Source organism: Condylura cristata, unplaced genomic scaffold (genome assembly GCF_000260355.1).
Source record: "Condylura cristata isolate star-nosed mole 26May11 unplaced genomic scaffold, ConCri1.0 scaffold00020, whole genome shotgun sequence".
Classification (NCBI taxonomy): Eukaryota; Metazoa; Chordata; class Mammalia; order Eulipotyphla; family Talpidae; genus Condylura; species Condylura cristata.
Window position 1 is genome coordinate 25,827,940 of NW_004567121.1, and position 16,297 is coordinate 25,844,236.

Here is a 16,297-nt window from a genome sequence, read left to right on the forward strand (position 1 = left end):
CACTTCAAATAGGTAATTGTAACATATGCAAATTACAGCTCAACAAAACGGTTATTTAAAAGGGCAGGCTTTACTGGGGTTTCAGGATTCTATTTCATTTTTCAAATCCATTCCCTTTTGAACTCCAGAAGGACTAAATAAGAAGAAAGCTTCCTATCTGCTAAGTCTGTCAGCTTAACCACATTTTAAGAGTACATGATTGGCCCTCCCTGGTGGTGCAACAGGTTAGGATGCAGCACTGCAGGCGAGCAGCAGCCAAGCCAATCAATGTGAGTTTAATCTCCAGCCCTGGAGATGACCACATGGTTCAGCAGACCTTTCCTGACCCACCCACTATTCCCTTCAGCAGTGTACTTCATCAATCTCCCTGTTCTGCTCAACACTCTATCTCTGGTGAATCCTCTCACCACCCCTGCACCTCTGGCCTGTACCCAGTTCTGTATGCACAAATAACTCTTAAAAAAAAAAAAAAGGTGGAGTAATCTTGATAAAATTATAAGTGGACTTGGGATTTTTTCTGTTCTACTCTGTTTTACAGGTGTTCTACAAGAATGCTAAATTGACGATCACAAAATAAGCAAACTACAAAGTTTTACATGTACCTATGATGTATAAAGATATATATACACAATATGAGCTATAAAATAGGCATGTGAACTGATATAGTCCAGTTTTAAAGACTTGGCTCAAGACTGCACACTGTCCTTTTCCCTACCACATCAGATTCTATTAGTTCCAATTCACCGCCACCAAAATAATCCAATATTTATACTATCCTGCCACTGTCACCCTAGATCTCCTTTGCTAATTACTCACCACAGTCAAGATTTTAACTGGATTTTCCAGGCTATTCATAGAAACTAGCTTCAATTTAAACAAGCAGTCAAGAACACTACCATAAGCTACAAGATATAGAGGGGTAACTATAAAATTGAAAATGCCCTTGACCCTGGCGGGACATCCACTGTCCATACAACACATTAGTGTATTGTTTCCCAAATAGTAAGGGAGAGCCCTCTCTGGTGGCACGACAGGTTAAAGCATGCCACTAAGAAGCTATCGCAGTCACTGCAGCAAGAGTTTAATCCCCAGCCAGGGAGGTGACCCACATGGCACCGCAGACCTCTCCTCAGCAGTGTATTTCACTCAGTCCACCTGTTCTGCACCCCACTCTGTCTCTGGTGAATCTTCCTACCCCTACACCTCTGGCAGGTACCCCAACTCTTATATGCAGAAATAGATAAATCTTTAAAAATTAAAAAAGTAACAAAATAAAATTTTAGACACTTTGAAAATATTACATTGTATGCTCACCAACCAAAGAAGAACAAAACAATTCATAAAATGTAGTTACTAAATGTGTTCTAGCTGATTGGTCATTCAACATAACAAAAAAGTAAAAGGAAGAAAAAATGTTGTGGAACAATTCATTTTTAAAGATTTATTTATTTATGCATACAGAACTGAGGTACAGGCCAGAGGTGCAGGGGCAGTGAAAGGATTCACCAGAGAAAGAGTGGGGAGCAGAATAGGCAGATCTATGAAGTACACTGCTGAGGGGAGCAGGGGGCGGGTCAGGAGAGGTCTGCCTCACCATGCCAGCCATGCCATGCCAGCCATGCCATCCAGAGCAGGGATGGAACTCACAATGAAGTGGCTTTTAGCTTCTTAGTGCTGTGCTTTAACCCACTTAGTGCTGTGCTTTGACCCAGGAGGGAGGGCCCACAATTCACATTTTTTAATGAGAACAAATCCTTCTCCCCCAAATATAGAAACCTGGCCAAATTTAACTAGTATGTCCCTTTAATCCTCCTTTCCCTCAAATACAACAAAAAAGTCCAACCCAACCAAACCAAAAAAATCTCTAGCGATTATGTTAGGCAGCTTTACAAAATACCATCACTTGTATCTGAGTTAAATTTAAAAAGCATGTGCATCACTAAAAATCAAGCCAGATTTTAAAAAAATTGAAGACTAAAAATAATTACTTAATAAAAACTCCAAACCTGTTCTGGAAGTCTTTGACTGGGTCTAGATTTTGGAAGGGGGAAGGAATCTGGAAAATTTTAGAATCCTAGAGAAACACTATGAAATTGTAAATATATGTCCCAAGATTAAACAAACTATAACTCTACCCACAGAGTTTTGAACATATGGAAAGAGAGGGGGCTGGAAAGGCTTGAAAATCACTCGGTTTAGATTGGGTGTTCCCTGAATCAAGAAATTGTCTCATCTTTGGAGTCTGCATGACTGGCACAAAGGTCAGTAAATGCTGCCAGTTAAAAACAGAAAATGTGCTGGACTAGATTTCTCACCAAAAATGAAAAAAGAGACTATCCAACCAGAACCAAATATCTAATGTGAATTCTCTCTCTCTCTCTCTCTCTCTCACACACACACACACACACACACGAACCACTTAGCCTAGCTCCCAGCCATTCCTTTTCCCCAATAACCTCGAAAAGCCCACCAGCTAAATTTCTTAAGTATCTATAATTATAAAAGGTGTGTCTGATTTAAAAGTTCTAGGTCAAACATTTTAAAACACATCAAGCTACTGTTTATGCCTAAACAGTATGTAACTACATGGGGGGAAAAGGGCAGTGGCAGATGTCAGCATCAGATTCTTAAAGGATTTAAATGTACAAGCCAAGATTAAAACAACATAAAAATGGGGTGGAGGCCTAAGTGTCTCACAAAGTTAACAAGATGCTTAATTTTGTAAAAAGCTGTACTTCCCGCTTAGACTGTAGAATACAAACTACAAAGCAAACGTTTTACAGACTCGGCAAGACTGTTCACATCTGTTGATGTCCACAAAGCCTTCAGCAGTCAACACTGACTGCAGGCACCAGGGGGCCTCCCAGGAATAAGTTGATAGTGGAGGGAAAAGGTAAATAAGAGTTCCTGGTAAATCGGCTTTCAATTCAGTGTCAGACTGCCCTGAAGGCTTTCATATCTGGAGCAAATAAGCTGTATTTTATTACACAATAGGTACACAGAACTGACGAGACTGCGACACATAAATCGAAAAAAGGAACTAGTGCCCTTCCATCATACAACCTTCTTTGATGATTTTCCAAATAAAAGTACACACTGCTTCCCTGTAGTCAACAGTATCTTCAGGTAATTAGTCAATCAAAGATTAGCGCACATTAGTTCCTTCCAGTTTCTGACAGAAGACTCTCAAAAAGACTTAATTTCTTTTCTACACACTCGCAAAATAATTGATGGCGCAAATTTTAGGGTAACAGATTTCAATGGCAAAAGATCGCAGTAACTTTGAATAATCTGGTTTGGCCATCTCTTCTCCTTATCCCCCCATGCCCAACATAAAACTATTCAATAAAACATTAGGGCCCGGAAACTTCAAAAGCTGCAGAGGCTTGTAAATACCTTTTAAACACGAGAGGCTTTTACAGTAGACATTTACTAAGTTTGGAAAGATATTAAATTCGGCTCAAACCTGTTAAAATTCTCAATCCCGAAAGCGACAGTCTACATACTTCATAATTCGTGCATTTCAGCTCGAGCAAGGTTTTAATTATATTTTAAGCAAAATAATAAGGTAGTCAACTCCTGCTAACGTTATCCTCTCCTCAAAGAGTTCGTTCCACGGCAGCAGATAAAAAATGCAGAGGGACAGATTAAACCGTCGTTTTATGAAGATTCTCATAAAATCCGCTCCCAGAACAAGAATCCGAGACCGCCAAGGGCAATGCACAAAGAGAACAGAGCAGACATACGTTCCACTGGCACGCCAGGCACAGGAGCACACAACCTCGCGCCCTCCTCGGGAAAGGCTCCCCGGCACCCCCGGGCTCCCTGAACCCTGCGGCCAGCGCCTCCGAGAGGGTCCCTGCAGGTCCGCCCGCGTTCCCGGAGGCCGCTCCCCCACCCCGGCCCACCAGCCTCTTCGCCTCCCTCCTCGCAGGCCGCGTCGGGGCGGGAAACTGAAGAGTGTATGGGGGTGGGGGACGGGGAGGGGTCCCCGTGTCGGGCGGCGGGGGCCGAGCGCGAGGGCGGCGCCCCCTCCCAGCGGCCCGCCATGCCCACACTCACCCTCCAGCAGTCGGGTGATGAGACTGTCCACGTTCAGCTCCCCGTCCGCCATCTTGTCGGCACCAGACGCTCCTTCCCGGCCGCGGGAACAAGGGCTTCTCGGCGGCGGAGGCTGCGGCGACGGCTCGGCGTTCCCTCACCTACAAGTCACGCGGCGTTTCGACCCCGGTTCCGACTCCCCCTGCCCCGCGCCCTCCCCCCACCCCCTCCCCACAAGTGGTGGAGCGCGCGCACACTCCGAGCCACACACAATAAATAAATAAACAAACAAGCGGAGCCCCCACGAACCGGGCCGCGTCAGACCCAGCCGCCGCCGCTGCCACCTCCTCCTCCTCCTACACCACCACCTCCTCCTCCTCCTCCTCCTCCTCGGCACCGCCCAACTCCGCAAAGCTCACCAGCGCCGCCGACGGCCCCACCCGCAGCGCCACTCACTCCACACCAGCCTTCCCCGCCACCGCGCCACGCAGCCCTCCGCGCAGGCGCACTACGCTTCTTGGCGGCCCCGCCCTCCCCGCCCGGGCCTCCGCGCAGGCGCACTAGCCCCAGCTCTCCCGCCGCTCCCGCGGCCGCCGCCGCCTTCCCGCAGGTGCTTCGTCCTCCCTCTCCGCTGCCACTGCGCCGAATCGCCGCGGCGGCGCAAGCGCTCCGTAGGGACTGGGGGGTCTGCTGTGCGGGGGAGGCTCCCTTTACGCAGAGCGCGCGGAGGCTGCGCCCACGTTCGCCGCCTCTTAGTTCCCGGGGCCGGGGCGCCCTGCTTGCCGGTCTCAGTTTTCCTCTTCGCTTCATTCCCTGCTTTTGCGAGGAATTCCTGATGTTTCAGTTACCCGAGAGACGCGGGCTGCCAGGACCCTTTCTTGAAACCCAGATTTGCGCGTTTTGGAAGCAAGAGGGGTGACCCCGCTGGAAAAGTTGGACATGCAAATTAGGGGGCTACCCTTTACAGTTCAACAGGTTAGTTGCCCAATCGCCCCAGATGAAGTAAGAGTGCCCTGGAATGGTCAGCAGTAATATTTACCTACCACTCTGCCTTCCAGGTAGGCTTCGCGTATCTTTTGTCCAGTACTGGATACTAATTTTCAAGTGCTTTACCATTCGTCCTTCTGTTATATTGCTTAATCCTCTCGCCTTTTACCAATAATTGTTTGGATGAGCCTACTTGTAGCGTTGTGCTGCAGCACCCACCAAGTATCAGGTATACGGAAGACAGAGACAAGAGACGGGAGACTCAAAGGTTGTTGCCCAGCTGTTCTTTCATGATATAATTCTGCCTCTAGAGAGCAGGAAAAAGTGTAACCATGCAAAGGATCCAGACAAGCCAGAGTTTGGCTTGTTCTAGAGGTAGTTAGACAAAAAGGTTTCATTTATTCCTCAGGTGTTTGTCCAGAAACTCAGACAAGAAAAGCTGTCCCAAGTTCAAGACAATGCCTGTCCCAATCACCTTTCACTAATAATAACTAACATTTATTGAGATTCCTGTATGTGTTTTGGCACTGTTAAGTGTTACACATTTGTTATATCATTTAGTCTTTAACACTGGCACTACAAAGTAAGTACTATAATTACCTTTACTTTGTACTTGGCGTTAATTGAGGCGCAGAATGGTTAAATACCTTGCCCCAAATCACAGAAGTAAGTGGGTGGCAATTCTGGGATTCACGCCCAAGCTCTAGTGCTCTGCTCCCTCGGAGTGTTTCTGAGCTGGGATGCTTAAATATGCATCTGTGATGTCACAGACTTGCAGAGTAGAAACCAGAGGTTTTGAGGGAGAAAAGCATTGTTAAATTGAGTGCTGTATAATGATCTGAATGACGCACAAAGCTACCATTTCCTAGTGCTTTTGTGTTTTTATCATTCTTTTTTCAAAATTTAGCTTGTGCATTCATTGTGGTAGACATAACATGATCACTAAACTGTAGTGGTAAGTAGTTTTGGAATAGTTTTCTGTCTGGAGTAGTTTTTATAGTCTTTTATGGCTGCCAGTTCATCTTGGCACCTTCTGGGTTAAAGAAGTGACTCCTCAGCATTATGTGTGTGTTTTCCTAAACTACCTATCTTTAAATCTTGCTTTATTCCAGTAGAAGGGATTTAAGTAAATATGTTTGGTAGGATAAATTAAAAAATAAGTGCAGAGAAAGTAGAATAAAAGAAAACAGAGAATGAGGACAATAATATAAACCCAGCAGTTTTGTTTGCAAAATGCGTGGGGTTATGGTCCTACTGGCTTCCTAGAGATAGACCACAAATATGATTCAAAGTGTTCTTCCAACCAAGTACATGTTTTTCCTGAACTGGAACTGGGACTTGAAGATATCAACTTGGGGGTTGAATACCACTGTCCAGCATTTCTTCCACAAGCTTCTTTAAGAGAAATAGAATGCTTGGGACACTTAAAAGGTATCTACTAATCCTCTTATGGAGTCCTGAAATTCCATGAAAAATAACTTTAGACTTTGTCTGCAATTAAAGTTCAAATATATGTGGACATAATTAGTGGGGCAAGGGACCCCCAAAGGGAACTGGCTTCACAGAGAGAAAGTGAGCATCTGAGAGGAGATCACCCTATGGTGCAGAGAGAGGCCATTTTCAGCAAGGTTCTGGGAGTCAGAGGAATGGAAGCATGGTTCCGAGTACTGCTACAGATGTCCCCTTCCCCATCCCCAGGCCAGGTGTGTAGTGCCTTGGAGTCCTAGGAAAGAAAAGGCTATTTTAAAATGAAAGCTGTATCATTTGGGACACAGTCAGTTTTTCTAAGGGACCTCCCTCCAAAAAGAATTTATGTAAGAATTAGAAGTTTTAAGATTTTGAAATTAAACTGTTCTTCACACTATCGATTATGCAGAAGCTTCTAGAGCAATTTACCATAACATGAAACAATTTTTAAATAGGAAATCATATGGAGAAATCCTATATTCTCAAAATAATAACAAAGATGTAAGACAATGGTACTTCATTAATATAAAAAGCTTTTAGACTAGGGGGGGGGGAAGCAAATGATGCAAATGGAAGAACTTACTAGTCATATTAAGATAACTCAATTAGGCCCTTCCTGGTGGTGTAACAGGTTAGGGCGCAGCACTGCAAGCTAGCTGCAGCCGCTTCAGTGCGAGTTTCATCCCGGGCCTGGAGGTGATCCAGGCCCCAGAGGTGTTCCAGGCCCGGAGGTGATCTTTGCAAATCTGCCTGTTCTGCTCCCCACTCTTTCTCTGGTGAATCCTCTCACCACCACCCCCCCACCCATCTGGCCTGTACCCCAGTTCTGCATGTATAAATAAATAAATCTTTTTTAAAAAGAGATAACTCAATTACTCTCAAATCCTTTCAGGTCAGATTTACCATTTGAGTTTGTTCTAATACTAAAATGCATTTATTGATGGGAAATTATTAATCACCTATAATTTCACCAGTCATAGATAGCCAATTTCCTGTGGAATTTCTATATATATGCACACACATATGCATGTGCATACATGTGTATCTAGATAGATAGATAAATAGATACTTTACCTTGTTTCATCCTACCTTGTTAATTTGGGATTTGGTGCCACATTTACATTGAATTCAGTTTTCAAAGTTTATTTGGATTTAAGAGATTGAGTACAAGACCTCCCTGGTGGCGCAGGAGTTAAAGGCTTAGCACTAGCAAGCTACCACCAGCCACTGCTGATCGATGGCCAGGGAGCTGACCCACAATGCTCAGCAGACCTCTCCTGTCTTACTTGCTGCTCCCCTCAGCAGTATATTTCAGTAGATTTGGCCTGTTCTGCTTCCTACTCTGTCTCTGGTGAATCCTGCCACTGCCCCACCCCCCATCTGTGGCTTACACCCCAGTTCTTGTATGCATGAATAAAGAAAAAAAAATTTTAAAAAAGAGAACTTGAGTACAGGGAAAGAGGTAAGGACTAGAAGTTGGAGGCTAGAAGGGACACTGAGGCCAGCAGTGAAGTGTGAAGGAGAGAAATCCTGCTGGCTAGATACTGTTACTGAGGAGGCTGTTGGACAGTATGAACAGTGCCCTGTGGGCATAGTAGAGGTCATCAGTCAGGGAAGCCAGCAACTTGGATGCAGAGCCCTGAGAAGGCTGCCAGTAGTGTAGGAAGCTCAGTGGCGCCAGACAGTGTGGTAGACAGAACCCCTGTTGAGCACCCAAGCCTGACCAGCTGACTTTGGAGCAGGGCACTGGCAGATGGTAGTGGTTCTGACTGCATCTAGAAAATTGCTTCCCATGCTTTCTGGGCATGTGAGAATTCAGAAAAGGAATCGGGCTAAGGTTTTGCTTCATTTTAGACAGGAATTATTACTCTAAAAGAGTGAAGGGCAAACTATGACCTGGGACTCCCAACCTTGTGTACTGGTATGCTGGAGTCAACTTTGGATGAAAGCCAATCATTAAAACTCATGTGAACCAACTGTTAAACTTTCAGGACTTTTGCAAGTTTAAACAGTTATTATCTAAATATTAAATTATATAAATTTACAAATAGGTAAAGTACAAAAAACAAAGGTAATGATAAACATCCTATTTATCTTGCTGCAGCTTACTGTTATCTGTGGGTAGGTGTTGTTTACATCTATCTCTGTGGTGGAAACACTGTAATGATAGGCTACGATGCATCTCTTGCTAACTTCATTTTCCATGACATCATATTGGCTGTGGTAGAAGTATATACCTCAAGAAAATGAGCAAGTAGGTTTTTTTTTTGTTTTGTTTCGTTTTGTTTTTTGCCAGGGTTGCTGGGTTGGTAAACATTTGCAAGAGCATCACTTAGGGACACATTGGATTATGCATGTCATTATCCTTGGATAATTCCAGAAATGTCTGTGAAGGGAAATTGAATTTCCTGATTGCAAGGGCCTTGGAGCATCATTATTTGGAGTCCTAATAACATTATGATCTTACTCATATTTACTGAGGGGTGATGCGGGACACACTGTGCCTTTTAAACAAGGTAGATCAGTGCTGGGGGGACCCAAGCATAATCTGACCAGAGAGCTGTCCCTAAGGACTGTCCTCACAGAAGATACTCTGGAACAGCAGCCCCATGCTTCCTTACAGTAAACACAGCACAGACTTTCATAGGGATGTTTTATAGGCCTGTCAGGATTTGCCAAAAGCCAATATGGTATGAAAACACATTAGGCCACAAAGTGTAGACATTGTGATAGTGATATATAGCTTAGTTGTCCTGAGTAAGCCATTATTTGCTTATAAATGAGTGAATTGACATTCATTGGCTGTCCTTACATAAATATGATTCCTCTCAAGCAAGTCTTAAATAAGTCTTTAGTGGTATTTAAATTCAAAATTTTACTGTTAAACCCTGAGGTAGCCATTCTGTCCATCAGATACTGCAGGCTTTTGTAGTCAGCTCAGTTCAAGCATATTGGGAAACCAGACAAAGACACATGCTCTTGCTACCTCTCATAAACAGAGACAGGCCTAGATGGTATGCCTGAGCAGCCAACATTTGTCCTTAATATTTAGGTATAATTTCACTTCCATAAACATGAGAGAATAATCCAGGCGCCACAGTTACTGGCAAAGCCTTAAGACACATCTTCAGTTGATTAGTGCCCCTCCCTCCAATTACACAGCCTCTTCCCCTGCCTTGGCCAGTAGTCCCTGTACCCCCACTTTGACCTCACTTCCATCTCCAGTGCACACTCTCTTTTGCTTTCTTGATCACTCACTTCCCTTCCCCTCACCCCCGAACTTTTTCTTAAGCTAACTAATATAATTCTGGTATGTCCTTCAAGAGATGGCAAATTAAACGCCTGGTAATTGGAGGAGTTAACTGGCTATATAGAACAGCTAACTGGAAGGCAATTAAAGTTGACTAATTGTTTATCTGTGACCCTTCTTTTTTTCTTATAATTAGATTACAAGGCCAGCTGTCTATTTAGGTCAGTTCTAGTTTGTCACAGTGAAACCACACTATCTACATATTTGTAGATTGTTTCTCTTTCAGTTCTCTCCCTGCCTGCTTATTCAAGCAAGAAGATACTTAAATATCTTTGTTGGTGAAAAAAAGTATACAAAATGTAAGTTTCCTATGAAACAATTTTAATATTTTGTTTCTAATGATGATTGTTCTGAGCCAGTATAGCTAAACCTCCTTCTTCGTTGGAGGTTTATTTCTTCATGATTTCATAAATCTCAGTTGGTTTTGGTATATAAAACAAATAAAGTATTACTATACTTTTTAATATAGTTATAAAACGAGTAGCTTTTCCCTAATACTACATGAAAATTAGCATGTACTCCTGAAATAAAAACTAAATATCTGCCAGCTGTGAAAAATACTTATTAGAGTGACATCTAACACCAATAGATCTTTTTATGTGTGGAATACTTACTAAGTAGAACACTTAGGAATTATTAAGCTTTGATTTTAAACCAAGATTTGACTTAAGCTGATTTAAACTTCATTTAAATGAATCTGTGATAAGTTTGTAATTGCAATGCCCTGGTGATATTTGTTATTTAAGGAAATAGTACAGTGAATAGAGCTCTAAAACAAAGTGAGTTCAGAACCAATTAAGTATTCATGAAACCTTTAGTGTGCTTGAGTCTGAGCTGAGGAAGGCACAATCTTTCCAGCTTTCAAGTAGTTTAATGACTATGTGAGAAAATGACCACAAAATGATATGGATAGTGGGGAAAGTATTAGCTTAGAGGTATGAGACCAAAGAAGCTGAATAATAATAGCGAAATCTGCCTAAACTTTGGTTTCATTACCTACAAAATCAGTCCATTAATGGATGACTTCCAAAACTCCTTCCAGCTCTAACAAGTCTTTGATTCTAGGACACACAAATGAAACCCAAATTGTAACATAATATTGTACAGGCTGTCCCCAACTTAGGAACTGGATCAACTCCAAAAGGTCAATTGTTTTGAACACAGAATATATTTTCCCACAGCGACTGTGGTACAAATGGTGGTTAAATTCCCAGATCAGTCTGCAAAATCAATTTAATCCTTAATGTAACTCTAGAAGAGTATCCATGGTAATATGGACTCTCACCATCAATTACAACAAAGTTTATGGGGAAAGCCATTGAGGATTCTAATTTGGCATTGCAGAAAACTTCTATCACTGTTTTCCACTACCCTGAGCAATAGGCATAACGATAATTCTAATTCTAATTCACTGGCAGACGGGGACCCTGAAAGTGAGACAAAGACTGGACAGCTGAGAGGGTGAGGGAGGTTCTGATACTTCTGATCCCCTGGGGTTGGGGGAGTGCTGATTACTGTTCATGGTGTCTGGAGGTTTGGTTGCCAGGAAGGAGTTGGCTCCAAACCAAAGGATAGGGAATGAAAGGCAGAAAGAAAAAAGGGCATGTATGTATGAACTGGGAACTTTTTAAAAAGATACAATTACTTTTAATCTTACACTGCAGTTGAGCAAGTTGAGATCTAGGAAACTTAAATTGCATTGACTTAACTGCAAAACTAGGACTTGAATCTGGCATTTACAATTCTAGACTACCGTCCTATCCCTCTCTCTCTCTCTGATTTTTGTTTAAAAGATACAGCACTGTGCAGACTATTCTTTCTGTTTCCCTCTCCTCCTTGCTCAGGAATCCTCTAAGCCCTGCACCATCATGCTCATCCTGGTTTTTATTATCATGTCTTCCAGACTGGCAAGGTCAATGATAAGCAGAATATTTTCTTGTTTTACCTGAATGTATTTTAACAGTGCCACCAAGAATTGTTTCCAGTAGTTGCTAAAAAGTGGTTATTCTGATTCCTCCGTGGCAGTCCAGGTTGGACCAAACCACTCAAAAAAAGGTGACTGAGCAATCTCATATTTGGTAGTTCTAACAATGAGGCTTCTGGTAAAGAAGAACCCAAACTGTCTGGGAAAGCCAGTATTCCACTGCCACATGATACAGGCTGTTAAATGGAGGTTCCGAAGTTGTCCATGTGCTGGCAATTTTCACTGCCATTATCACCTGTAATCCTTCTGAAAATCCTGCAGATGAGCATTTCCCTTCTTGCAGATGCGGAAATGAAAGTGCAGAGGCTGTAACCTGATTCTAGCCCCCAAGTCAGTCTGACTCCACACCTGTGTGGATAAACCAGGCAGTGTAACTTAGCAGTTGGACAAGTTAGGTTAGCAACTTGGGCCACTCTTAGGACAGGATGTAGGAAGGAGTGACCAGAAGGTAGACTGGGCCAGGGGCTGCAGCCTGCTTTGATGGCAGGAATAGATAGCTGACAGTAGTTTGGGGACGCAGAATGTGGGTGATTTTGCGGTGGGGCAGTCTACAGCCAGCAGTGTGTGGGGGAGGGGCCTCGAGGCAGGATAAATGGCCCTGCCTAAGCAACACTGCTTCGTGTTGGCAGGCCCACAGGAGTAGTGCTCAGAGTGTGATTCAGATCCTAAGCTTTTCAGAATTCCAAAGAGGCAGAGGAAAATGAGGTCAGACAAAGCCTTTACGGAAATGGTGGAACTAAAAGGAGTGGAACGGGGTTGTGAATATTTGGGGGTTTAGAGCTGTGTCTTTCTTCTTTTTCTTTTTTTCCTTAGAGGCAGATATAAAAGGGGTGGGGCAGTTGATCCAGGCAACCATTGTCTCCTCTTAGAAGGAGGATTATAGAATAAGAGCTAGACAAAGAAATTTGCAGGAGATGAAGCTAAGATGGAAACAACTTACAACATAATGAAAACATGGTAAATGGTGAAATTTGCACTTTATATGTCTACATATACATACTTGGGATTTTTAAAAGAAAGTTTACATTCTGGGACTAGCTCTGGGTAGTAGGACTGTTAGTGACTATTTCCTATGTATTGATACATATTTTCAATATTCCAAAAAGAATGGACATGTCACTTGTATGATGTGATTTTTTTAAATTGAAGTTTAATTGACACGCATAACATATTAATAGTTCAGGTGCATCAATCCCATTTAAATAAAGTGACTTGTTGTAAGTCACGTGGGAGATTTTCAAAACACTGATGTTTGCTGCCTTTTCCTCCCCCAGGAAGTCCTGTCTGGCTCTCAGTTCCGGGATCAGAGGAGTAGGGACCCATACATTCCTCCTACATTTTTCTTTTATTTACTTATTTATTTTATGCCTATAAGAACTGGTGTGTAGGCCCAAAGTGCAGGAGATGAGAGGATTCACCAGAGACAGAGTGGAGAGCAGAACAGGTAGATGTATTGAAATACACTGCTGAGGGGAGCAGTGGGCGAGACAGGCGAAGTCTGCTGTGCCATGTGGGTTAGCTTCCTGGCCAAACTCATGCCACAGAGGCTGGGATGGCTTGATAATGTTGAGACTTTAAACCCTGTACTACCAGGAAGGCCCCATATGATGGAATTTTATATAACAATAGCAAACCCACAAACTCAGTCTACTACTACATGTAATATAATGGATCTCATAGACATTATAGTGAGTGAAAAAAGGAAGGCAAAAAATACAGACAATTTTATATGTAAAGTTCCACTTTATGAGATTCAGAAACAGATAAAACATGATATAAGTGAGACTAGAATTTACTCTGGGGTATAGGGGTGTTGGCTGGGAAGGGGCAAGTGAGAACTTTCTGGAGTGCTGGAGTATCCTTTATGTTTATCTAGTTTTGTTTAATCAAGAATGTACTAATATATAAGTATCAAAATGTTTAAAATGTATGTATATATTAAATTATCTACATCTATCTAAAATCTCAATAAAGAGTATTACAGGAAATTTAAATTTTCTTCTTTTTACTACGTGATCTAAACCATCTCACCTTGTGCTGTTGTATTTTCCAAAATATCTAAAATGAAGACGTGATGTCTTACAAGGAGAAAGAAACAAAATAGAAGTGATTATTTTTAAAAACTAGAGTTGAATCTCAGCTACCTATCCAGATTTAGTGCCCTAAACCCTGGGCCCAGCTAAAAATAGTTTAGAGCCTGGCCAGCCAGTGACCTGGCAACTGGACTATGTTTAGCAGAAGCCAGCAAGCAGTGAGCTGGCAGGGCAGCCAAGCGGGTAAAACCCTTTACTCCCACCCTCGCCCTCCACTGCTGGGGCCCAGGGAGGCGTGGCTCTTTCAGCAGGCTGTTTAAGACTGTACTTAAGGCCAGTAACTCTGCTGTTCCCCCTACTGCCACCCAGCAGCTGAATGTTGGCTCACAGTTTATTGGGTAGTGAAATTAAGAGTAAGGGGCAAAACTCCAAAGTGACCAGAAAGGGAGAGGTCCAGGCAGGGGAAGCAGATTGGACATCGAGGAAGTCAGAGTAGAAAGCTCTGGTGAAGCTCAGGTTACCTTCCTTCAGCAGGGTAAACTTCTAAGTATTATGTTTGCAAAAATGTACTCATTTTTTAACAACAAGTTTTAAATGTGTTACCCTTAAGGAAAGCAGTTGCAGCATTATTTAGATCGTAGAGATTAAAAATTCCCTGAGTAGTTTGCTGCTGAATCAGCCTAACCCTAAGAATTAACTTCATTTAACCTCTTCCCCCTTTAATGCGCCATCTAAGATTCGGGAATGGCTAGTGTAATTAGTGGTGTCATAGGGATGTTGACGTTTAATTAATGTTTATAACTGGTCTGAAGTATTCAGATGAAGAGTTGATAGAAATGGGTGCTGGTCTATGTTCTACTTGCCCTGACAACTTAGCACGCAGGGTATGTGCTTCTCTAATGCCAAAGGTGCTCTCTTGCCAGCGTGGGGCTGTCAGAATTCCACCTGATTTTAATTAGAATTGCTGTCACTCAGCCATTACTGGCAGAGAGGACTTAGTTGTGACATCTTGTTCATTGTTTAGAGGAAGGTGTAAATGTGAGGGGAATTCATAGCAAGTGATGACATCCAGGAGAATAACTTCTAACAAATTGGTTTGCTGAGGTTGTCAGTAGGGAGAGAGCTTTTAGTTCCAAAGTAGATGCAACCTACTTTCAAGACAGATATACCACTCTCAGACCAAGGGCACACTTTAAATCACTGTGGACACCATTAGAAACCTTTCTAAGAGTAAATCCACCCTGCTACATGATGTGGAAATGGCTTAGAATACAACTTTTTCTACCCTTAGGAAACAAACTTTGAAATATCACCAGTGTAAAATAATCTGGGAGATGCTTCTAAGACTGTCTTGGGAATAAGATCCCTCTTCCTCTGGTAACTAATAAATTTAACATTGCTTGATTTAAAAAAATAAAGTTGTTGACAGACTGGAATGTGGTGAATAATGACAAAAGACTGTGATGATCATGGTGGTGAAATTAATAGTATGAGTTGAGAGCTTACTAGGAGGGCTTTGTAAGTCTTGACTCATTTGATCCTGGCAGTAATCCTAGAAGATAAAACCTATTATTATCCCTGTTTTTTTTTTAGACAAAGAAACTGAAGTTTGGAGAAGTTAAGCAACTAACCTGTGTAAGGTAACACAGTTTAGAAGCTAACATTCATTTTCAAAACATTAGTGTGCTTACAGTACAATTCATATTCCCAGTCCAAGATTAGAGATTCTAACTTAGAAATGGTGGACAGGGTCTAGAAATGTTAATTTTTAAATAAATACCTAAGGCGATTTTACTGTGGGTAACCCTGAGGTAATCTTGTGAGAAATGGTGGCCCAGATACAGAAAAAGGGGAGATTGGGAGTAAAAGTTGCCAGTGTGCTGCAAGCACTGGCTTTCCCTGTCCAACTCAGGAATAGGTCATTTGTGCAGCTAGCATTGTATGTCCTGACAGTGGGGAAAAAAATCTCGATTTGGCTGCCATTCTTGAGGAAACTAACTCCTCTTTAAAACATCTAGCTTGGTGGCCCTCCCTGGTGGCGCAGTGGGTTAAAGCACAGCACTGAGAAGCTTAAGCCACTTCCCCATGAGTTCGATTCCCGCCTGCCCCAGAGGTGACCACATGGCGCGGCAGACCTCTCCTGACCCGCCCGCTGCTCCCCTCAGCAGTGTGCTTCGTCGATCTGCCTGTTCTGCTCCCCACTCTGTCTCTGGTGAATCGTCTCACTCTACACATATCTGTCCTGTACCCCAGTTCTATATGAATAAATAAATCTTAAAAAAAAAAATCTAGCTTGGGCCCTCCCTGGTAGTGCAGCGGGTTACAGCACAGCACTAAGAAACTAAAGCCACTTCAGCATGAGTTCGATCCCCGCCTGCCCCGGAGGTGACCACATGGCGCAGCAGACCTCTCCTGACCTACCTCCCCTCAGCAGTGGACTTCATCAGTCAGCCTGTTCTGCTCCCTGCTCTGTCT

At 42.9% G+C, this 16,297-nt stretch overlaps 1 protein-coding gene and 1 long non-coding RNA gene across 4 annotated transcripts in view; one reads left to right on the plus strand and one right to left on the minus strand.

Moving 5' to 3' along the window:
* The window catches only part of PPP1CB (protein phosphatase 1, catalytic subunit, beta isozyme), a 32,591-nt gene extending 28,052 nt beyond the window's left edge, over nt 1–4,539 (minus strand). The window contains exons 1-2 of one of the 3 annotated variants that reach the window (XM_012727588.1): nt 4,461–4,539; nt 4,063–4,202 (exon numbers count right to left, since the gene is read on the minus strand). In XM_012727588.1, coding sequence (XP_012583042.1) covers nt 4,063–4,114 — 52 coding nt within the window. In that variant the 5' untranslated portion in view covers nt 4,115–4,202; nt 4,461–4,539. Of the gene's footprint in view, nt 1–4,062; nt 4,256–4,350; nt 4,392–4,460 lie in introns of those variants that run through there. The other 2 variants (XM_012727589.1, XM_004686330.2) reach the window with 2 other exon arrangements.
* A 279-nt stretch (nt 4,540–4,818) lies between these two features.
* LOC105853883 overlaps nt 4,819–16,297 on the plus strand; it is an 87,317-nt gene continuing 75,838 nt past the window's right edge. The window contains exon 1 of the long non-coding RNA XR_001145632.1: nt 4,819–5,016. This is a non-coding gene — a long non-coding RNA (uncharacterized LOC105853883). The remainder of the gene's footprint in view (nt 5,017–16,297) is intronic.